Source organism: Petaurus breviceps, unplaced genomic scaffold (assembly GCF_028583685.1).
Source record: "Petaurus breviceps papuanus isolate PSGF00001 unplaced genomic scaffold, PetGlider_PUasm1.0 189, whole genome shotgun sequence".
NCBI classification, from domain to species: domain Eukaryota; kingdom Metazoa; phylum Chordata; class Mammalia; order Diprotodontia; family Petauridae; genus Petaurus; species Petaurus breviceps.
The window spans coordinates 6,361,158-6,385,796 of record NW_027185809.1 but is presented as its reverse complement, the minus strand read 5'-3'; the positions used below and the strand labels follow the sequence as shown (position 1 = coordinate 6,385,796).

At 41.6% G+C, this 24,639-nt stretch overlaps 1 protein-coding gene across 8 annotated transcripts in view; it reads right to left on the bottom strand.

The window, feature by feature from the left end:
• Positions 1–24,639, bottom strand: part of JADE2 (jade family PHD finger 2) — a 196,068-nt gene that overhangs the window by 147,963 nt on the left and 23,466 nt on the right. For 7 of the 8 annotated variants that reach the window (XM_069091849.1, XM_069091848.1, XM_069091853.1 and 4 more), the window contains exons 2-3: positions 21,469–21,526; positions 17,109–17,194 (exon numbers count right to left, since the gene is read on the bottom strand). In XM_069091849.1, coding sequence (XP_068947950.1) covers positions 17,109–17,194; positions 21,469–21,526 — 144 coding nt within the window. Of the gene's footprint in view, positions 1–17,108; positions 17,195–21,468; positions 21,527–21,925; positions 21,975–22,440; positions 22,831–24,639 lie in introns of those variants that run through there. The other variant, XM_069091851.1, reaches the window with a different exon arrangement.

The following is a 24,639-nucleotide window of genomic DNA, read 5'->3' as shown; positions in this document are numbered from 1 at the left end:
GAGGAAAACAAATAAAAAAAAACCTGAAAACCATACTACAAGAAATAATACAGGAAAACTGTCCAGAACTTCTGAACACAGAAAAGAAAATATAAATTGAAAGAATCCACAGATTGCCTCCAGAAAAAAGACAAAACAAAACAAAACAAAAAAAGTATGCTGTAAACTCCAAGACATATTGTAGCTAAATTAAACAATTACAATGGCATGCAACAATCTCTTCAAAGAACCAGGAGAATATATATATAAAGGAAAAGAAATCTGAACAACAAATGACTATAGGAAAGAAAGAAATGGAATAATGTGCTCCAAAGAGGTAAGGATCTCAAGATAAAACTCAAGGAGACAACCTGCAAACCTAAGCCTATTTGTTAATGAAAAAGGTGGATATTCAGGGAAAGAGAAACCTTTGAAGCAATCCTCCAAAAAGAGAAACGAATAGATTATTTGTTTTGCAAATAGCCAGAAAACAAAAACACAACAAAGATAAAGAAATACAGCAAGGCACAAATGATTAAAAAAATTCTAGAAAAAAAACTTGAAGGAGAAAGATAACTATTGGTTTAAGGAAAAAAACAAGGAGATAGTAAGTGTGGGACCACTAAGTGATTTCTTTCTAAAAGTAAACAAAGAGGTAACACTAAAAGCACAACTTGAATAGCAGGAATGATGGGAGAGGAAATACAGTAAACTAAACCTCATAACACTTCTCTTACAAGTATATCAATGTTTTCTATGGAATTAAACCACAGAAAAGGAGAGATCATAAAGGAGGAGAGAAGAAAGGAAGAAGAGAGAGTATTGTGTGATATACACTAATAAGATCAATAGAGGAAAATAACTCCTGTGGTCTCTGAGGAAGAGGAGGGGCTTTGGGTCAGATGGCAAAGGAAGGCTTGAAATGAGAAAAGGCAGAGGAAAATCTAAATTCAGTAGAGAGAGGAGGTCACGCTGAAGAACACTCCCATGGAGGAGAAGAATATACCCTAAAGATGGGGGCCTTAAATGGGAATAATCTGCAGGGATTTTGGCTGATTCTTAGAGAAACCACTACTTTTAAGTGAGTGTTGTGCTTCTATGGACATGTGCCTCAGAAGAAAGAGTATCAGAATGCCTAGACACCCCAGATGATGACAGGGCATGGAGCCATTTCAGGGAAATGGGAAAAAAATGATCATAAGAAATCATGGGTACTAATGAACTACACAACTCTGGGACACTGAAAAATTTTTACCATAGGAGCAATACCTCTATCTTCTCTCTTTTGTGTATGATAATTCTAAGAGTGAGTTACAACTGAAAAAAATGGGGGAAGGGAAAGATCTACAAGGCAATCATAAATACAAACTATGGAAGAAAGAATAAAAGTCTAGAATAGAAAAAAGATAGGGGGATGAATGAAAAGAACAATAGAAATAAATAAATCCTTTTTTTAAGAAAAAGAAATAGAAAATGAAAATTTTAAGCTAACAAAACACTTTGAAGGGAAGAAGAGGAAGGAGCATCATACTTCACTTTTTAAGTGAGAGGGAGAAAAGGGAAGAATTAGACAGCTAGATAAAAGGGTGGAAAAGGAAAGAAGTAGTAAAACTAAAAAACTAGAGAAAGGGCTCATAACTAGGAGGGGGAGACAGAGTGAGATGAAAAGAGTCTACCTAGGAGTAGGATTACTTTAAAGTAAATTAGGCAAAATACTGTAAAACAACACACAAACACATATGCCAAATGGGGGGAAATAAACCTAACTTTAAATGTGAATGGATTAAGCAATTTAATAAGATAAAAGATAGACAGATCAGTTCAGAAAACCAAACTCAATAACTTCTTGCTTGTAAGAAATACACTTAAAAATCAAAGATATACACAGAATAAAAATGAAGGACTGGACTGAAATTTACTAAGCATCAAGTGAATCTAAAAAAGGAGGTGTTGCAATTAAACTACCACACAAAGAACAAATTCATATAAACTACATTATGATAAAAGGAACCAAAGAAAACAAGCCGAATATTAACCTTAAATGCTCTAAATGCTTTAGCATCTAAATTCATAAAAGAAAAATTAACTGATTTACAAGAAGACATAGGCAGTATACAATACTATAAGGAGCTTTTAATGAACATCCCTCTCTCTCTTATATTTGGACAAATCTAACAGAAAGAGAAACAAAAAATAAACAATATAGAATTGAACCTAACTAAGGAAACTAGAGCTAAAAAACCTTTGGTGGCAGAGTCAAGATGGTGGAGTAGAAGCAGGACCTTCCCCGGCTTCCACCTTCCCCAATCCATGTAAAAAGGGGACTCTAAACAAACTTTGGAGCTACAGAACCCACAAAATGACACAGAGAAGCCAACCTCCAGCTGAGGACAGCCTGGCAGGAATCAGCCAGCGCAGCGCTCTGCAAGGCAAGCCCAGCTCCACACCAAGGCTTTAGCCCCAGGGCGGGCCTGACCAGCCACTGACCAGAGGGACTTCAGATCAGCTGCACCTGTGGCCATTTCCAGATATATCAACACATAGATGCGAAGGACAAAGTGAGACATCAGCGCACTGTGGACTTTAGGAACCAGTAAATGAGAGTGTGTGGCTTCTTGTCCTGGACGCCAGCACAGACAGCCAGCACCATGTGGCAGCTTCAGCTCCTGGCCTGCAGAGTGTAGGGGGACCAAGCACCAGTCTGAGGGGTAATCGATCTTGCTGTAACCTTCTTGGATCTGGATTGCAGTCTAAGGTGGAGGTCCTGGGGTGTGTGTCCAGCTTGCCAGAGGGTGTGGAGACCTCAGAGAGGGTACCCATCTAATACCTCTGGCAGCTGAGAAAACCCCAGTGTTTGGGATGAAAGCTCGCTTGTCTGCTGGCAGAGTCCTACTGTGGCAAAAAGCCCAGGGGTCAAGTGACTGAGGGGTGACATGACCAGGCAAAGGAAACAAAGCAGACAGAAGATTCCAACATTAGACTCCTATTTTGGGGACAAAAAGGACCAAAGCATGGAACAGAAGGAAGACAGTGAAGTCAGAACTCCTGCACCAAAAGCTTCAAAGGAAAATACAAGCTGGTTACAGGCCATAGAAGACCTTAAGAAGTAGATAAGAGAAGTTTTGGAAAAATTGGGAAGAGAAATGAGAACAATGCAAGAAAATTATGAAATGAGAGTCAAGAGCCTGACTGAGGAAAATCACACCTTAAAAAATAGACTAACTCAAATGGCAAAAAAGGCTCAAAAAGGCAATGAGGAGAAGAATGCCTTAAAAAAGTTGAATTTGCCAGATGGAAAAAGGATCTCAAAAGCTCATGAGGAGAATCATTGCTTCAGAATTAGATTGGAGCAAATGGAAGCTAATGACTTCATGAGAAATCAAGATGCTGTTAAACAGATCCAAACAAATGAAAGAATAGAAGGCAATGTGAAATATCTCATGGGAAAAACCACTGACCTGGAAAAGAGATCCAGGAGAGATAATTTAAAAATTATTGGACTTCCTGAATGCCATGATCAAAGTAAGAACCTAGAAATCATCCTCCAGGAAGTTCTCAAAGAAAACTGCCCTGATGTTTCAGAACCAGAGGGCAAAATAGAGGTTGAAAGAATCCACTGATCACCTCCTGAAAAAGATCCCAAAAAGAAAACTCCTAGGAATATTATAGCCAGGTTCCATAATTCCCAGATTAAGGAGAGAATATTACAAGCTGCCAGGAAGAAACAATTTGAATATTGTGGAAACACAATCAGGATAACCCAGGATCTGGCAGCTTCTACACTGAGGGATCGAAGGGCTTGGAATATGATATTCCAAAGGTCAAAGGAGCTGGGATTAAAACCAAGAGTCACCTACCCAGCAAAACTGAGTACCATGTTTCAGGGGAAAATATGGTAATTCAGTGGAATAGAGGACTTTCAAGCATTCTTGATGAAAAAACCAGAGTTGAATAGAAAATTTGACATTCAGATACAAGAAGCAAGAGAAGCATAAGATGCTGAACAGGGAAAAGAAATCATAAGGAACTTATCGAAGTTGAACTATTAACATTCGTACATGGAAAAGCAATAATTGTAACTTATGAAACCTTTCTCAGTAGTTGAAGGGAATAGAAATATATAATATATGTCTATATATGAGGGTATATGGGCGTATGAATACATATGTGAATGTGTATATATATGCTTACAGGTATACATAGATAGAGGGCACAGGACCAATTTAACAGGAAAGGATGATACTTAAAAGGTGAAATTAAGAGGTGAGAGAGGAATATAATGAGAGGAGATGGGGAGAGACAGAATGGGGTAAACTATCTCATATAGAAGAGGCAAGGGTAGGGGCAGCCAGGTAGCACAGCGAGTAAGAGCACCGACTCCAGTGTTAAGAAGACCTGGAGATTGAATCCCGGGCTCAGACACTTAGCACCCACCCAGAAACACCTGGCCGTGTAACCTTGAGCAAGTTACTTAACCCCAATTGCTTAGGGGCGGCCAGGTGGCTCAGGGAGTAAGAGCACCGGCTCCAGTGTTGGGATGATCTGGATCAAATCCGGGCTCAGATACTCAGCACCACACCCAGAAATAACTGGCCCTGTAACCTTGAGCAAGTTACTTAACCCCGATTGCTTTAAAAAAAAAAAAAGAAGAGGCAAGGGAAAATGGTTACAATGGAGGGGAAGAATAGGAAGACAAAAGGGAATGGGTCAACCTTATTCCCATTGAATTTGGCTTGAGGAGGGAATGAAATGCACACTAAATAGGGTATCTCACCCTCCAGGAGAGTAAGGGGGAAGGGGATGAGAGGGGGGATGATGGAAGGGAGGGCAGGCTGGGGGGGAGGGAAGTTGGAAGCACCCACTTTTGAAAAGGGACAGGATCAAAGTAGAGAACAGAACAAGTGGGAGGTGGGATAGGAGGGAGGGAAATATAGTCAGTCTTTTACAATATATCTACTATGTTATTGTTTTGCATTAGCCACACATGTACAACCTATACTGAACTGCTTATCTTCCCAGTGTAAGGGTGGGTGACAAGGGAGGAAGGGAATCAATTTGGAATTCAAAGTTTTAAAATCAAATATCAAATAAATATATATGTATATATATATATACACACACACACACATACACATATACATATATACTATTATTAATACTATTTTACATGTAATTGGGAAATAAGATATACAGGCACTGGGGCATAGAGATCCACTGGAAAAGTGGAAAGGGGTATGGGAGAAAATATGGGAGAGAGCAGATTGGAGGAGGGGATATTCTGTGGGACTGCTATTTTGCGGCAGTGGGTAGGGGAAAAATGGGGAGAAAATTTGTAACTCAGAATCTGGCGGAAATGAATGATGTAAATCAGAAGTTAATAAAGCATTTTAAAAATAAAATAAAGAAAGAAATGAAAAACTTTTGGTATCTTCTAAATGGTACTGCTAAAAACACTAAAGCCTTAATTTTCAGTACTCACATGGAACTTTCACAAAAAATTTACCATGCATGAAGCTAAAGAGATATTGCAAATAAATGTAAAAAAATACAGAAATAGTAAACAAATCCTTTACAGACCATAACTCAATAAAAATAGTAAGAGCTCAGGGAACACAAGCAAAAGACACAGAGCCAAAAGGACACTAAACAATGAAATCCTAAATAATGAGCAGGTTAAAGAACAAATCATAGAAACGATAATTACATGAAAAGAAACTATAATGATGAAACAACATACCAAAATCCTGGGATGCAGCTAAAGCAGTCCTCAGGGGAAAAATTATATCCCTAAAAACATACATTAACAAAATAGAAAGGGAGAGTATTAATGAATTGAATAGGCATCTTTAAAAATTAGAAAGTCAATAAATGAACAAATCTAAGAAAAACACAAAAGCAGAGATTATGAAAATTAGAAATAGGTAAGATAAAAATTTAGAAATAATAAACAAAAAACTAAGACTGATACTTTGAAAAGACTAACAAAATTGAGACACCTTCAGCCAACCTATGTAAAAATGAGAAAAAAAATCAAATCAACAAAATAAGAAATAAACAAGATTTGAAAACACAACAAAACCCAGGTGAACTCACAACAAAACCCAAAGAAATAAAAAGAATGATTGGTGCCTACTATGAAAATATATGCTAACAAAACAAACAAAAAAGAAACAGAGGAATATCTTTTTTAAAATCTGAACTATAGAAGACCAAAATGTTTTAAAAGATAAATTTTTAAAAAATTAAATAATCCAATCTCATGAAAAGAAATAAAACTAATTGCAAATGAACTATCAAAGAAAAAAAAACCAACCCTTCTCATCTTAATGGATTCACAAGAATTCTAACAAACTTTTAAATAATAATACCAATACTATAGAAATTTTTCTCAAAAACTGAGAAAGAAAGCACCCTAACAGATTCCTTTTATGATACAAATATTGCATAAATACCTCATCCAGGGAAGGTTAATACAAAGGTAAATATCATTAATGAATATTGATTCAAATATTTCTAATAATCCTGTCAGACTATAGCAATGCATGCAAGAAATACTTAATTATGACAAAGTTGCATTCATAACAGGGATGCACAGATGTTTCAACATTATGAAAACCATCACCATAATAAATTACGTTAAAAAACAAAAGCATAAAAAAAAAGCATCCAAAGCCACATTGTTATCTAAAGAGATGCATAAAAAGTCTTTGACAAAGTACAACACTCATTTACACTTAAAAGCAAACAAACAAACATACAAAGTACAGGTACTGAAGAAATTATCTTAATATCAGAAAAATTACTTTTCAAAGCCAAAAGCAATATTCCATAAGGATACACTAGAAGCTTTTCCAAAAAATACAGAAGTAAAGTAAGAATGCCCATTCTAACCATTATCATTTAATATAATTTTAGAAATGCTACCAATAGCAATTAGATAAAAATAACAAAATTAAAGGTATAAAAGAGAAGATAAAACTACCCCAATTTACTGATGACATGATGTTTTACTTAGAAAATCCTAAGGAATCAGCAAAGATGTTTATTGAGATGATAGCTTCAGCAAAGTTTTAGCCTACAAAGTGAACCCACAAAAATCAACAGAATGTTTACATAATAATCATAAAATCCAAGAAGCAATAATAGACAGGAAATTTCATTGGAAGTATCTACAAAATACATAAAGTCTCTGGGGATCAATATACCAAGGCACACAAAATATTTGTATAGATTAAGCTACAAGGTGTTCCTTAAAATAAATAACAACTTAAATAGCTGGAGGAATATTTAGTGCTCATGGCTGAGCCATGCCCATATAATAAAAATGGCAATTATTAAAGAGCTATTTTTCATAACTTAAATATTAAAAGTATTTGCTTAGAGAAATAAGATATCTAAAATGTCAAAGAAAATAATGAAGAGTCAGGGGAAGAAAAGAAAATAGTACTTCCAGGTTTCAAACTGTATTATAAAGTAGGAGTCATCAATACCATTTGATACTGGTTTAAAAAAAATAGAAAGCAGACCAATGGAAGATACCTTACAAGAGAGAATTAGAAACAATGGAAATCAATAATCCACTGTTCAATAACTGGAAAACTTAAATTACTTAGGAAAGGACTCTCTATTTGATTTTTTTTTTAAAATCTACTGGGAAAACTGGGAAGCAGTCTAGCAGAAATTAGGCTTAGATCAATGCCTACACAATATTCTACAGTAAATTCAAAATGGATATGTGACTTTAATATTCCATACACCTCCCACAGCTACGGGTAGGAGATATATCCTTAGCCAAGTAAGTGTGAGAAGTCAGCTACAAAAGTTTAAATAGCTAACTTCAAAACTGCATGAACAAAACTGATGCATTTATGATAGTAAGGGAAGCAGTCAAATCGGGGAGGCAAAATTCCCGTATCAAATGTCTCAGATAAGGGAACAGATTGATATTAAGTCCAAAAGCCATTCTTCAATAAATCTGAACAGTTCTCTAAGTAATTGCAAATTTTTAACAACTATATGAAAGAATGTACCAAATAATTAGTAAGAGAAAGGCAAAACAATCCTGAGGTTTAACCTCACAACCTGCAAATCAAAAACAAGACAATAATTCATGTTGGAAGATTTGTGGGGAGATAAGAGAGCCAGAGTACTGTTGATGGCTCTGTGAATCAGTACAAGCATTTTGGAAAGTAATTTGGAATTATGCAAATAAAGTGCCTAAAATACCCATGCCCTTTTGATGCAGAGGTTTCACTACTAGGTTTATAATCCAAAGAGGTCAATGATAAGAAAGGCCCCACATACACCAAAATATTTATAGCAGCACTCTTTGTGATAGCAAAGAACTAGAAACAAAATAGATACCCATAGACTGGGGAAGAGAAAAACCTATATAAAATAGAATATTACTGTATGAATAATGGTGAGTAACGAAGACGCTTGGAAAGATTTACATGATCTAATGAAAACAAAGTTAAGGAGAGACAAGAACACAATATACGTAATGATTTCAACAATGCAAATGGAGAAGATGGCGGAGGAGAAGTGGAACCTCCAATCGGCTCCGGCTTCCACCCTCCCCAATCCATGTAAAAGGGGACTCTGAACAAACTTTGGAGCTGCAGAACCCACAAAATGACACAGAGAAGCTAACCTCCCGCTAAGGACAGCCCAGCAGGCCGGCAGCAAGTGGCCAGCGCAGCGCTCTGGGAGCCAAGCCCAGCTCTATGCTGAGGTTTTAGCCCCAGGGAGGGCCTGACCAGCCACTGGCCAGAGGGACTCCAGATCAGCAGCAGCTGTGGCTGTTTCCAGAATTATCAACACATGGATGATAAGGACAAAGTGAGAGGTCAGTGCAGTCTGGACTTTGGGATCCAATAAGTGGGGGTGCATTGGCTTTTGCCCCCGGGGCGAAAAGCCACTGACCCGCTGTGCACAGCAAACCAGCACCATGTAGCAGCTTCAGCTCCTGGCCTGCAGAGTGTAGGGGGAGATCAAGCGACCAGTCTGAGGGGTAACTGCTCTTGCTTTAACCCGCTTGGATCTGGATTGCAGTCTAGGGTGGAGGTCCTGGGGTGTGTGTCCAGCTTGCCTCAGAGAGGGCACCCATCTAATACCTCCAGCAGCTGAGAAAACACCCAGCGTTTGGGACAAAAGCTCCCGTCTGGTGGCAGAGTCTTATTGCGGCAAAAAGCCCAGGGATCAAGTGACTGAGGGGTGACATGACCAAGCAAAGGAAACAAAGCAGACAGAAGATTCCAACATTACACTCCTATTTTGGAGACATAAAGGAGAAAAGCATGGAACAGGAGGAAGACAATGAAGTCAGAACTCCTGCACCAAAAGCTTCAAAGGAAAATATAAGCTGGTTACAGGCCATAGAAGACATTAAGAAGCAGATAAGAGAATTGGAGGAAAAATTGGGAACAGAAATGAGAACAATGCAAGAAAATTACAAAATGAGAGTCAACAGCCTGACTGAGGAAAATCACGCCTTAAAAAATAGACTAACTCAAATGGCAAAAGAGGCTCAAAAAGGCAATGAGGAAAAGAATGCCTTAAAAAGCCGAATTTGCCAGATGGAAAAAGAAGCTCAAAAGCCAATGAGGAGAATCATTGCTTCAGAATTAGACTGGAACAAATGGAAGCGAATGACTTCATGAGAAATCAAGATGCTGTTAAACAGATCTAAACAAATGAAAGCATAGAAGGCAATGTGAAATATCTCGTGGGAAAAAAACACTGACCTGGAAAATAGATCCAGGAGAGATAATCTAAAAATTATTGGACTGCCTGAAAGCCATGATCAAAGTAAGAACCTAGAAACCATCCTCCAGGAAGTTCTCAAAGAAAACAGCCCCGATGTTTTAGAACCAGAGGGCAAAATAGAGGTTGAAAGAATCCACCGATCACCTCCTGAAAAAGATCCCAAAAAGAAAACTCCTAGGAATATTATAGCCAGGTTCCAAAATTCCCAGATCAAGGAGAGAGTATTACAAGCACACAGGAAGAAACAATTTGAATATTGTAGAAACACAATCAGGATAACCCAGGATCTGGCAGCTTCTACATTGAGGGATCGAAGGGCTTGGAATATGATATTCCGGAGGTCAAAGGAGCTGGGATTAAAACCAAGAATCACCTACCCAGCAAAACTGAGTATCATGTTTCAGATATAAATAAATAAATAAATATATATATATATATATATATATACACACACACACACATACATTTTGGGGCGGTGGGTAGGAAAAAAACGGGGAGAAAATTTGTAACTCAAAATCTGGTGGAAATGAATGAATGATGTAAATCAGAAGTTAATAAAGCATTTGAAAAATAAAAAAAAACCAATGCAAATGGAAAGAAGCACCTTATAAAGCAAATATGAATGCTGTAAAATTATAAAGAACAAAAATGGCCTCAAAGAAGAGATATGAGAAGATATCCCAGTTGTATTCCTTTGGTCTACAAGTGTGAGTACACTGCATACATTTTTAGACTTTTTTTTTGATATACTGTTCAACTTTGAAAACTGTTTTCATCTTATTACTCTTTTTTTTTTCTCCTTAAAAATATCCTTTATTATATGGGATGCCTCTTGGAGAGGATAGGATAGAATATGGGGAGTAACGCTGGTGATATAAAAACAAGACATCAATAAAAATTATTTTAAAAAAGAAAGATAATGAGTTCTCTTTTAAACATATTGAGTTTGAGATGCCTAGGGCATTCAGTGTGAAACACTCAATTGGCAGTTAGTGATTTAGGACTTGAAAAAGACTGGATACAACACAGAAGTTGTCTAGTTAGGGATGAACATTAAGCCCAGTAGAAAGGAAAAGGTCACTAAGTGATAAAGTATAGAAAGGAAAGAGAAGAAAGCCCACAACAGAACCTTGGGACATAACATGATCAAGCAAAGGAGATGGGAGCAAAGATCAGACAGGTAGAAAGAGAAACAATTAAGAGCAAGCTATAATAGTAATAGGAATTTGAAGATCTTCCCTGCCCCTTAATAGGTGGCATGAAGTCTGTGGTAGAAGGAGTTTGTTGAATGGGTGGAGCAGAGCTGAGAGGAAGCTGGGAGTCAGAACAGTCAGAATGGAGGGAGAGAGAGAGGGAACAGGTAAGACGACACCTAGGATTGTGAATGTTTGTGGGAAGGCTGAGGCTTTGGGATGGTGTTACTTTCTGCAGTGATAAGGTGTATTAAGTTCTTTGTTGCTATGATGGATTCAGTTTTCTGGTGTCTGAATAAATGTTTTGCTTCTGTCTTGTTATATTTTGTGATTCAGAACTATGCCAGCATATTCACAGTCCCCATCAGTGCTGTGAATATTGCTTTGGTGATACACAAGGTCATGAAAAACCCAAGGACTATTTAGAAAAAGGTGGTACTTAATGGTGTCAAGTCTCAAAGTAAGCTTGAGAAGGATGAGAATTGAGGAAAGACCATTAAATTTGGCAATTAAGAGATCACCAGTAACTTTCGAGAGAAAGTGGCAGAAGAATGGTGAGATCAGAAACTGGAATGCAGAGGATTAACAGAGAGAGAAGGGGAGGCCAGGTGGCTCAGCAAGAGCGAGCACCGGCCCCAGTGTCGGGATGACCTGGGGATCGAATCTGGGCTCAGATACTTGGCACCACACCCAGAAATAACTGGCCGTGTAACCTTGAGCAAGTTACTCAACCCCAATTGCTTAAAAAAAAAAAAGAAAAGAAAACAGAGAGAGAGAGACAAAGGGTTGGGGGAGGGAGTGGTGCGGTAGAATCTACTGAGATTTTTATTTTTTTTTCCTCTGGGTCAGGGAGGCCTGGGTTTGTTTGGAGGCAGAAGGGAAGGAACCAGGGGAAAGTGAAAGACTGAAGATTGGAGAAAGGATTGTCAGGACAACCTGCTAAAGATGAGAGGGGAAGGGGCTGGAGGATGTGTGTAGAAGGTCTGACTGTGTCTAAGAGAAGGGCGTCTCTTCATTAAAGACTAGAGTAAGGAAGGAGATAGTGGAGGATCATGTCAAACAGGCAGTGAGATGAAGAGAAAAAGAGGAAGCTCACAGCCAGTCCCTCTGATCTCTCAACTACTCCATGCTACCTTTTTTCACTAAAGCTATATGTATTCAGTAAGCCCTAAGAAACAGTCTTCCACTATAGTTTCCTTCCTAAAAGTCACGACTAATCAATCCTTTTACATTTTTGTTGACTGATTCCATCCTCAGTATTCCCTCCTGTTGTGGCAGATTTCACCATCTTCTTTACCAAGGAAACAGAACCTACACTCTGTGACCTCCCTCATCTGCCTATGACACACCTCAGAATGCTCCCACATTCCCACCAGTCCTCTTCTCCTTACTCCCATCTCTGCGGAAGAGGCAGCGTTTCTTTTTGCCAGGGTCAAGCCTTCTGCTGGTACCCACAATCCTAACACACAGAGTTTTCTTTATGAACTCTGTGCCTAGATCATTCCTTCTCTCTAATCTTCAGTCTTTCCTCTCCTGCTGCCTACAAACACTCAGGTTTCCTTTAGCTTAGAAATAAAAATAAAATAAAATAAAAAAGAAACCCTCCTTTCAAAATATCATCCCCTCAAGCTATCATCTTATAGCTCTTCCCTTTCATAGCGAAATTCTCTGCCTCTACTTCTATATTCCCCCCACTTACTTTTAAATCTTTTTGTAATCTGGCTTCTGATCCCATTCCTGACTGAAACTGTTCTCTCAAAAGCTATCAGTGGGGGCGGCGAGGTGGCGCAGTGAGTAAAGCGTCGGCCCCAGAGTCAGGAGGACCCAAGTTTGGTTCCGGCCTCAGACACTTAACACCCACACCCACACAAACTAGCCATGTAACCTTGGGCAAGTTAACCCCAATTGCCCTCCAAAAAGGCAAAAAAAAAAAGCTATCAATGGTCTTTTAACAGCTAAAGCCCATGGCCTTTTCACAGCCTTCATCCTCCAGTTTGATACTGTTGTCCACTGGAATAGTCTTCCCTCCCCTGGATTCCTTGATACTATTCTGGTTTGGCTCTCCTACCTATCTGAATGCTCGCTCTTTCTCTCTCCCTTAATAACCACACCTGTTCCCATGGTTGAATCCATGTACTATTAACTCCCCAAAAACCACTATCTAAACCTTATCTCTCCTTGGCTAGAGTCCTTCCTAGATGTCCCCGACATACCTGAGAGAGACTCTCTTCTCCAGCAGAGCTGCTCGTCCCCATTTCCCAAATTCCGCTGAGAGCATCCCTGCCTCCTTCTAATCACCCAAATTCCTAAGTTTGGAAGCACTATCTTTACTCTCTGCCAAGTCCTGTCCATTCTATCCACCCTCTTCTCTACTCATGCAGCCACCAGCCTTGCTCAGGCTCTCCTCACTTCTCCCACCTGAGCTACCATTGCAGACCATTCTGAAGGCTCTATTCCAGTCTCTTCCCTCTCCAATCTATTTCCTTCCTCAACCACGTGCACATGTCCCTGTCCTGTTCAAAAACCATCAGTGGCTCTCCCATTGTCCCCAGCTGGGCAGAGAAGCATGGATTTCACAATACGGCCCCCTGCTGTGTCCCAGACCTTTCCATCTCAGTTCTTCAAACACTTCAGGCTGCAGATGCACTGACACAGGCCACTGCCGTGCCTACTATGTCCCTCTTCCTCCTGTATTGCTCTTGGTAACCAGGTGGCACAGTGGGTAGAGCACTGATCCTGGAGTCAAGAGGACCTGAGTTCAAATGCAGCCACACACATACTTACTAGCTGTGTGAGTATGGGGAAGTCACTTCAACTTCTGTTTGCTTAAGTTTCCTCAACTGTAAAATGGGGATAATGGCAGCGCGACCCCCTCCCCCCCGCCAGGGTTGTGAGGCTGAAATGAGAGTATCTGGAGTGGTTAGCACAGCGCCTGGCACATAGCAGGTGTCAGAGAAATGTTTATTCCTTTCTCCTTCCCTGCCTCAAATTGCCTTGGAGAACACTTTTCTATATGAATCTTATATCGCCCATGTTTGCTTTGCATAGAGGTGATTAACAGGATCACAAGATTTAGATTTGGAAGAAACCTCGGATAAACGTTTATAGAACTGAATTGAAACCAGTCATACAAAACATAAGAAGGCCTCTCTGTGTGGCAGGGGCCAGTGCCCACTTCACGCAGGCTACTCAGCTGCATCAGGCTTTTACTGAAAGAAGGAGCTGGTCTGTACTGGGGGGTGATGGCACATGTTATACCAGGGCTCTGCTGCAGTTAGGAAAAATTAGCATTGCTTGCATATAATTGGCACATGCCCACACAAACCCATGCCTATTCTCAGGCAATTTTCACATTAAAATGTCATTCACTGCTCCCCTATAGGCTGTTATGTCTCTATTTTTCTCATGTTTTTCTTGGCTCCCTATCACCCTCCCACCATCTCTGGCCCACCACAAGTTATAGAGAAGAAAAAGGAGAGGCTGGATGGAGGGGAAGGGTGGGTGGCAGGGAAGAAGAGCTTCTGAAGGCTGAGCTCTACCCCCCCCATCGGTGTTCACCAGCTTCCCAACAATAAACCCCCAAGTGCCTCTGAGCACCAGGCTCAGGAGGCTTCTCATACCGAACTACAGGAACAACTGCAGTCAATGCACAGCAAAGGTACGCATGTCTCTGCCTGAACAGTGACAAGTTATCTGGAAAAAAGTCTCCTGGTTAGGGTCTGAAGTTGAGCAAGAAGCTTGTAGGCATCACACACTCTGACTAAGGCTAGGAAAATCAACTAAGAACAAGCCACAGCTGTGTGGCTGTGGGGGAAAAACCATCTGACTTTGAAGTCACAAGTTCCAGGCTTGAAAACCAACTTCTCCACCCATACCTGCAACCTTGGGCAGTAACTTAACCTTCAAGCCTCTGTTTACTCATCTCATCCAACTCCATTACTTACCTCACAGGGTTGCAGTAAAGATCAAATGAAATAATGCACAGTAAGATGCTTTGCCATCCTGAAAGCACTGCATAAAAATGAGCTGTTATTTAAGTACTCCTTCGTGCTTTTAAAGCCCCATCATTGCCACAGGGAGAATCCAGCTTTCTCTCCCACAATGACTTTGGGAGAGCTGGTGTTTTAACCCTGAAGCTTGTCCTTGGGAGTGCAGTCTAAGATGTTAAATGACTAGCAATAGTGAATATTTATACACCATCTTAAGGTTTACAAAGTGCTCTACCGTAAAAACAGCATTGGCTTCGGGGTCAAAGGACCTGTGTTCAAACCCCAACTCTGATGCTTACTACCTGTGTGACCCTGGCCAAGTCACACAACTTCCCTGGGCCTTAGTTTCCTCATCAGTAATAAAAGGGGGTTGGACTCATTGCCTTGGAGGTCCCTATGAGCTTTCAATCTATGATGCTATTATCCCATTTGAGCCTCACAATAACCCTATGAGGCAGATACTAATATTCTCTCTCATTTCACAGATGAGGACACTAAGAGTCTAAGGGACTGGCCCAAAGTCACACAGCCAGGAAGTGTCTGAGAAGGAATTCAAACCAAAATCTACCACTACTATACCACACTGGCTCCCTATGGCCATGTGGACAGAGAGAAAGAAACCTGGATTTTAAGTCAATGGAGCTGGGTTTGAATGTCAGGAGTTACTAATTTTGTGACTTTGGGTAAGTCACTTCCCCTTGGGCCTGTTTTTCTACCTATAAAATTGTGGGACAGAGAATGTACTAAATTTCCAAAGTGAGAGCTAAGTTCTAGACTTAGAAACAGGAAGATTTAGGTTAAATTCTGCCTCTGACACTTCCTAGCTTTGTGATCACGAACAGGTCAACATCTGGGAGACTCAGATGTAAAAAGGTGATAACACCAGAAAAGCATTGTTGTTAAGGCTCAAATGAGATCACATTCACATCAAGTGCTGTGAAAACTTGAGGAAAGTGGCCTCTGACCTCTAGCCAAAGGGCAAGCTTAGAAAATACCTCCCTTACTCACCTCTCCCCCAACCCCCACACTCTGACGTTCTGTCACCAAGAAGAATTAAAGGGTTAAACTTTTCTCCTATTTTAAAATTTTGTTGAGGATACCCAATCCCCAGACAAGCTTTCTGAGCCCAGGGGACTAGTGGCTTCCTTCAGGACCAGTCTCAACCTCCCTTTTCAGGCAGGCTCTGGTGTCAGGTGGGATGAGGCAAGAGAACCATGAACCTTTTCCTGGGCTAACTAGGCTCAAATTCCCAATGAAAAGAACTTTGGCCTGGGAATCAAGATCTGGTCCTAGGCCAGGCTCTGGAAGCGACTTAATATATGACTTTGGGCAAGTCCTTTCTTACCCTAAGATTCAGTGTCTTCATCTGCCAAATAAGGAAGGTGGGTGATCTCTGAAGTCCCTCCCAGCTCTGATGGATTATGAGAATGCCTTCCGGATTCTCCTGCCTCTGGTTGGAAAATGTGACTTCTTCTTCTTTTTTAATTAAGAACTGCATGCCCAGCCCAAGGCGGCTACCTTAAAGTTCCCTTCCTGCTTCTGTGCTACTTAAGGCTCTCCTTTCCTTCCCCTAAACTCCTTCCCCTCTTGGAAACCCTCGATTGATGGTTGGAAGGGCACCTAGATCATCCAGGCTAAAACCCTCATTCTACAAACCCAAGGAGGTCCATCTGCTCAAGGCTAAGCAGTAGCATTGCCAAGACCTAGGCCCTCTGACTCTAAGTTGAGTTTTCAGGCCATTAGCCCACGGCTGCTTCTGTCTGGGGCTTCTCATCCAGGGCTAAGTATACGCAAAGTCTAAGTTAGTCAGTTATCTCTTATGTTCATGCTTGGTGTTCTCAGCCATTCTGGAAACTCTGCTAGGACAGGAACCAAGTCTTACCCTTCTTCCACATGCCATACCTCCCTCCCTGGCACCCCCACCCCCCCAGCCCCCGGTCAGAAAGCAATACTGGGTGGAACTCAGCCCATGACAAATATTCTACACAGACTTGCTGTTGAATGAATGAATGTTCTACAGGATTAATACTGGTCTCTGAACTATGAAAAGTTTCTGGGCCTGCTATAAACCCACACTTCCCTATTTCTCTTGATTCTTCAGGGAAAATGAACTCATGTTCTAGCCCTGGGACTGGGGAGATTTCATCTCCAGAGAATTTGAGGAGGAAATCAGACACACCTCTGACGGCTTCTTCTCTTTTTGCCTGGGCCAACTGGGCTTGTTGGTGGGAATCTTGGAACATCTTGAATTGGAGGTGGTATGACCTAGAAAGAAATAGAGGGAAGGTTATCCACAAAAATGGCTCCCCAGCCCAGAGACCTGGCAAGCTCCCAGAGGGCCACGTATTCCCTGGAAGATCAAACCGTCAACCCTGGACAAACCTTAGCCACAGTACTGACCTTTTATGGCTAAACCAAATAGAGTTTATATTAAAAGTTGCCTAAAAATTAAAAATTTAAATCAAGTTAAACAGCAATTTATTCCCATGGAATAATAAAGACTAGTTTTGGGGAAGCCAGGGGAGCAGCAACTAACCAAAAGTTCTAAGTAAGCTATTGGAAACTCTGAACTTCCTGTGAACTAGACATCACAAAGATGAGAGAGAGACAGACAGAGAGAGAGAGAGACAGAGAGAGACATAGGATCTCAGCTGGAGGCCAACTGGGCCTTAAATGCTGGGTATGTTCCTCTTATCTGTAAAGTTAAGACTCAGGAAACACTACATAGCCATGCCTTTCTTCCCACCACCATCTTCAGTTACCTAGGATGACAGCTAGAGATCCGAAGAAACTGGGGTCTTCTATTCTACTCTGTCTACTCCACGATTGTGTGAAGGTCCTTTTCCTTCGTCTGTGACTCTGTTTTCTCATCTATGAAACGGAAATAATGTCTTTCCCCTTTTTAAACCTGCCCCACAGTCCTTTTGAGGCTGATCAGAAGAATCAGGTTAAAAACTGGATACAGCTCCCAAATATGGCCTAGGAGGTATAGCTTTAGGACCACCTAGCTACTACATGTTTCAACTTTAATGTAGCAGAGCAGACAATCACCATATCCCTAAAATGTCATCACACACTGGAAATGTACACCTTTGCAATGAGGCTTCTTGAAATAGCTCTAGGGTCACTATTCGTTCCTTTTAAGGTCATGCTAGGAATCCAGACATCTATGGAAGACAGAGGGCTTTGAGAGGAGAAAGAAACAGTAAGGGAAGAACCTATTTCTAGCTCCCCAACCTCTGAAAAACAGTCCATGGGAACTTTTACAATTTCTCCATTCAGAAATTTCTTATCTTCCCATACATAATCCACTCAGTGGTATCAAAAAAAAAAGGAATAATCAAAAGCTTCCACTTACTTTCTCAGAACCAAGTTCCTCCCACAAGGCAAAAAAGCTCCCATCTACCATAACAACACTTCCTTCTCCTACTAAGTAAAGTCATCAAAAAAGGTCAAAGTTTTGTTTACAATTGTAACCAATTACTATAGTGGGAGGGAGAAGTTTTTCTTCATTCAGCTTGCATATCAAAGTCTACTGAGATAAAGGTTCTGAGGCCTCAGACTATCATAGGCTCACATTCCCTAAGCTTTCCATTTTAGGAAAAGATAATTTGGCTTTTGGCCAAAGGGGCAGATACAATTCGGAAACCAAGTCCCAGAGTTAAAAGTCCCCTCAGATGATTTGGTGCAAATCCTTAATTAAAAGGAAGGAGCAACCCGGCAGTAAATGGTCTAACTTCACACAATATCGTAAAGAGCTAGCCCAGCCTCCCCTTTACAATCCAAGGCTCCTTTGGCCATATCAAGCTGCCATTGTTGAAGCAGGAGCCCACCTGGTCTAATGCTCTGCCGGGGAGACGCCAGGCACAAACCCAGAGAAAGCAAAAGTCTAAGCTCCCACCCACCAAAATGCTACCCTTCCTTTACACCCTGTTCTTCAATACTCATCTGTCCTGTTTCACTACCCCCCACCTTATCCTGTCCCTTGCACCTGAAGAGTCTCCCAAGCCCTCTTTTCAAGGTCAGACTTGGCACGATGCCTCCATAAAGCCAACTCCCTAGTTGGATATCTGTGCATCTTCAAAGTTTCAAGTGTGTGTGTATGTGTGCGTGTATCTTCCTTGCTGTATAATGTAAACTTTTTAGGGCAGGGGCTGTGTTCCCCTTTTATCTTTTGTGTGCCCAATATGTACCCAGCACCAGCTTCCATGGATTAAATTATCATCTCTATGTTGATGATTCTCAAATCTACTTATCCATCTCTGACCTCTCTCCAGACCTCCAGTCTCACATGTCTAACATCTTAAACTGCTGGTTGGTCTCTCTGCCTCCAGTCCATCCTCCACTCAGCTGTCCGAATGAGCTTTGTAAAGCACAGGTCTGACCATATTACCTCCCCCCACCCCCCTAACCCTCTGTATCTTCTCTAGGATCAAATACCGTGTTTCCCCGATAATAAGACCTATCCCGAAAATAAGCCCTCCCCTTACTGTGTAAGATTCCTCTGAAATAAGCCCTCCCCCAAAAATAAGCCCTATTGAGATTGCTACTGTAGTGAAGGTGATCCCCTGCGCTACACGCTACATTACGGTACCCTCTGTATGCACCGTCCCCCCCCCATGAAACGCACGCCGCGCTCCGAGCTGCATCCAATCAGAGCTGCAGCAGTGACTGCGTCATTCTGTTCTTCCCCAGTGATTTGCTTATTGAATAAAGGTACATTTTTTTGTTCACATTTACCTGTTTATTAAAATTGCTGTCAATGTTCATTAAAATAAGCCCTCCCCTGAAAATAAGCCCTCTGGTGTTTTTCTGTCCAAAAAATTTAATAAGACAGTGTCTTATTATCGGGGAAACACGGTATAAAACCCTCTGGCTTTTAAAGCTTTTTATAGCCTGCCTCTTCTCCCCTGGCCCCCAAACTTTTCCAATTGTTGACTGGGCCTGAAAGGAATAGAGACTTAGGTAGATCAAGAAAGAAGCAGCCTAATCAGGGGTGGAAAACAGGGGGAAGGGAGGAAAAGATTGTTAATCTAAATGGAGTAGAAAGTGACAATTGTAAGGGTATTCTTTTCTGAGGTAGAAGGATTCTCTTTAATTGATGCCTCTGCCTTACAGACACAATTTTGCTTATTTACAATGCTCCAAAGCCTTCCTCTATCCAAACTTGTCTGATTGCTAAGTTCCAAGACCCCTACGGGGGTCTTTGGGCTTTATACTCAGATGAACAGCAGAAACCCCCTCTACCTTCCCCCCACCCCTGGAGTCCTAACTCCTCTCTCTAGATGGCTTCAGAGGACCCTAGAAAAATAGCTTAACCTTCAGCCTGTTTCATCACCTACAAAAAAGAGGATGTTGATGCCTGCCTTCAGAGATGGGAGGTGTAGAGGCCATCTAGTCCTAATTTTACAGGAGACTGAGACCCAGAGAAATGAAGATACTTGTCCCAGGCTACAGGCATAGTAAGGTGGCAAATCTGAGGCTCGAATGCAGGTGCCTGGACTCCTAGCCCAGCATTCTTATCATTATAAGAACTTGGTAAATCAGGAGATCCTCTACAGGGATGAGGCCTTTTTTTTTTTAATAACTCAAGGAGGATTATTGTTGTCATGTGATTTTTAAGAGGTTTCCAATGACTACTTTAGACTAATCATGGGATTCTCCCTTGGCAGCTGATACCTCAGCACAATACCAAAATGTTTTGTTTTCAACATGAAACCTTTGGTAGAAAAGTCTCTACTTTTGTTCTGTGACTTTGACCAGGCCTCAGTTTTTCTCTTTGGTGACAAAAAGGGGGTTGTGTTCCTCTCCATTAGTGATACGAAGTGTCTAAAAGAGGAATCTATTGAGTGCTTTGGGTTGCATAATTTGCATCCACTCTCCAGTCCCTAACTCGGTCCAGACAACTGTTTCTAGGGTGCAGAGAACTCTATGATTCTTAGTTTTCTCCAAAAGTCCAAATAATTCAACATAACCTCCTCCACAAAGTCTTTCCTGTTTCTCTTTCCTCCCTCCCAGGTGCTAGTGCCTTCCCCCCTGCAAAATCACCTTGTATCTTTTAAATGCCTCTACGTATACCCATCACCTCTCCCCTGAGAATGTAAGGTTCCTGAGTAGGACTTTTCTGTTTTTTATCTATTCCTCAGTGCCTTGCACAGAGCTGGTGCTTAATATATGCTTATGGATTCTACCTCATTTTTCCCTTTGTCCCTCCCTCCCCATCTCTCCCTACTAGAAGCCTAGACAGGCTGGTTCTGTATGGTGACCCACCCTGGCTCAAACCTGGATACCAGAACACAGTGTCAGCTGATAAACAGAATTCCTGGGGGTAGAGTCCAGTTGTGGCTATGGGTTTTTTTTTTTCAACTTCTCCAAAGAACTGAGGCCCAGGTACAATTCACTGTAACGTGACACCTAGCTAGGGAAGTTCCACCCCCACCCCACCCCCCAAACCCAGCAAAGTAATTATTCAAATGCCTTCCCAATTTGAGGTGAGTAGTTTAGTTATCATGTTCAAAGCCTTGAATTAAAGGTCTTACTGTCAGTGGTGTCTGAGTTATCACTGCTGATGGAGTATTTTCGCCTCTTTTCTTCCATCTGTAACAAAAAGAAATAGAACATTACACTTATTATTCAGGAAACTCATTACGGAAGCAAATCACTATTATCTCTGGGTATCAGCACACCACCCAAACACCACTACAAACACTCACCCTCAGGCATTCAAAAGGAAGCAAAATGTACCACTCCCCCACACCTACCCCCTCCCAAGGGGGAAGTCAGAAGGCTTTGGTTCTAATATTGCAGCCAAAAGCCTGGCAGAGCAGAGCCAGACATCTCCCATCTTTACTTCCTTCCCCGTAGGGAATTTTATCCCAGCTGAAACATCTACTAGCACTGGTGAGAAGTCTGGTAGCAGGAGCCGCTGGGGCAGACGAGGAAGGGGAGAGAAAGGTAGGGAAGTCCCTAAGTCTCTAAGGCAGAACAGGAAGTCACCTGTGGTCCTGGGAACTTTCTGAACCACTCAGTCAGTCAGCTGTTGTACCTAGGGAAGAAGAGCAGCAGCAGTTTCCAGGTTCAGTGGCACAACTTTAGAAAGGTACCTGGCCACTTCCCAAGCCCAAAACCTGGGGAGTGCGAAGGGAAGCAGCTTAAAGAAAGCCCTTTTATCTTGGGAAAGGAAGGGAAGTGTTTACATTACAAAGGTATCCTTTCCTCTAGTTTCCTTCATTCATTAACATGTGTGAAGGCCCAGGAAGGAATCCAGAGAGAAGATTCTAGCACCGGGAAAAGAAATAATTATGATCGCTAGAATTATTTTGATGTTTTAAAGTTTGCAAAGAGCTTCATATATATAACCTCAATTGATCTTCATAAAAACCGGGCATTCCAATTTTACAGATGAGGAAAAGGAGACCTAGAGAGTTAAGACTTGCCCAGAGTCACACAGTTAACATCCACAGCAGGAATCAAATTCAGGTCTTCCTGACTCTAAGCCCAAAGCCACCTACCAAACAAGCGTTCCAGTTTCAGGAATCTGCTCCAAGAAAGCTGGCCTCACATTTAACTGTGAATCAAAGGAAGGAATTTAGTAGGTTCTCCCTCACTGGTACCATGAGATGGTCATTTGTCAATGACAGAGAAAGAATTCTGGCCCAAGTGTACAGTTTGAATAAGTTGGCCTCGGAGGTCTTCTCCAACTATAACATTCGGTGACACCGTGACCAAAGGCGGTTCTACTCATTCACTCAACAAATGCTGAATAAGTGACTGCTACAATTGACTAAGCCCTGTGCTAGTAATGCACAAAGATTCAATGAAAACTAGATCAATGCCCTCAATGAATTGATATTGGAAGAGAGGTAGACGGATATAACAGGTTCACAACAATAATCCATTTGGGGGGAAAAAGTAGATGAAGAACGAAGCCTATTACCCAGACTATAATGGTTTTGAGGTCTCAGCGCCCCTTCAATGGATTGGGCAGACTAGAGTGTTGCCCCTCAGTAAGTATATCCTGACAATGAATTAAGCTGAGGATTTAGGAAAGGCAGGAAGGATGCCTTTGGGAAACTGCAAAATTCTTTTGGGGATCCCAAACAAAGATCAGGTTTTTTAATGTCAGTATCCTTTAACGGTATTACATGAAACACTACCGTCTCATAAGAACTAAAAACAAGAATCACCCAGAGGACAATGAAAAGGCCTATGGGTGGATGTGCGTTCATAGCAGAATATCATAAAAATATTACTTATGGAAGAAAGTCATTAGGAAAAAAAGTGAAATAGGCAGTATTGTCACAGGGTATGGGCAAGAGATAATCAATGTTTGCTCCCAATTATTGTCCTCTCATATCTTCATTAATGTCAGGAAAAATCAAGGGGGAAGAGCTGTACATTGGGATGTACAAACTGATGGCAGGATATGGGCAAGAGCTGCACGGAAGAGAGGCTGGGAGGGATGGTGATCTGCATTTTGGAAGGAAATGCCCAGAGCCCACGATCTGATGGAATCAGAGACCCCTTTGGGTATTTGAGCTATATTACATGAAACAATGGAGTACAAGAGAAGTGCAAAGGTAAGCAGAGGAGAGTCAGGTCATTTCCATTGTTCAGATGTTCTCTTCAGGCAGGAACTCTGAGCTGGCTCTCCCTATCCTCACTGTGACAAAGGTACCTCACTTGAGAGATGACTAGTCAAATACCAACCCGCTATGAGACCAGGAAACAAACAATGCTGACTGGGCCTGCTGGGATCTACCTTGACCTAATGTCAAATAGCATCAGAGTTTAACCACTAAACTCATATGACCAGAAAATACTTCATTAAGAAAGTGACTTCTGGGGGTGGAACAGAAGCAGGACCTCCACGAGGCTTCCACCCTCCCCAATCCATATAAAAAGGGGACTCTGAACAAACTTTGGAGCTGCAGAACCCACAAAATGACACAGAGAAGCTAACCTCCCACTAAGGACAGCCCGGCAGGCTGCAGGAATCGGCCAGTGCAGTGCTCTGGTTGCTGAGCCCAGTCCCGCGCGAGCCAGAGCTTTTAGCCCCAGGGTGGGCCTGACCAGCTGCTGGCCAGAGGGACTCCAGATCAGCAGCAGCTGCAGCCATTTCCAGATTTATCAACACGTAGATGCAAAGGACAAAGTGAGAGGTCAGTGCAGTGTGGACTTTGAGACACAGTAAGAGGGAGTACCTAGGCTTTTGCCCCCAGGGCAAGAATCAGCTGAGAAGCCTTGGCTTAGCTGGGGCCACATGGCAGCTTCAACTCCTGGCCTGTAGAGCATAGGGGGACCAGGGGGACCAAGTGACCAGTCTGAGGGGTAATCGCTCTTGCTTTACCTGCTTGGATCTGGATTGCAGTCTAGGGTGGAAGTCCTAGGGTGTGTGTCCAGCTTGCCAGAGCATGAGGAGGATTCAGAGATGGCACCCAACTAATACCTCCGGCAGCTGAGAAAACCCCAGCATTTGGAATGGAAGCTCCCCTGTGTGGTGGCAGAGTCCTACTGTGGCAAAAAGCCCAGGGGTCAAGTGACTGAGGGGAGACATGACCAGGCAAAGGAAACAAAGCAAACAGCTAAATGAGAGTCAACAACCTGACTGAGGAAAATCACACCTTAAAAAACAAACTAAATTGGCAAAAGAGGCTCAAAAAGTGTAAGGGTTATGGGATTTAAAGATCTTCCATGCCCCGTTGGACTTG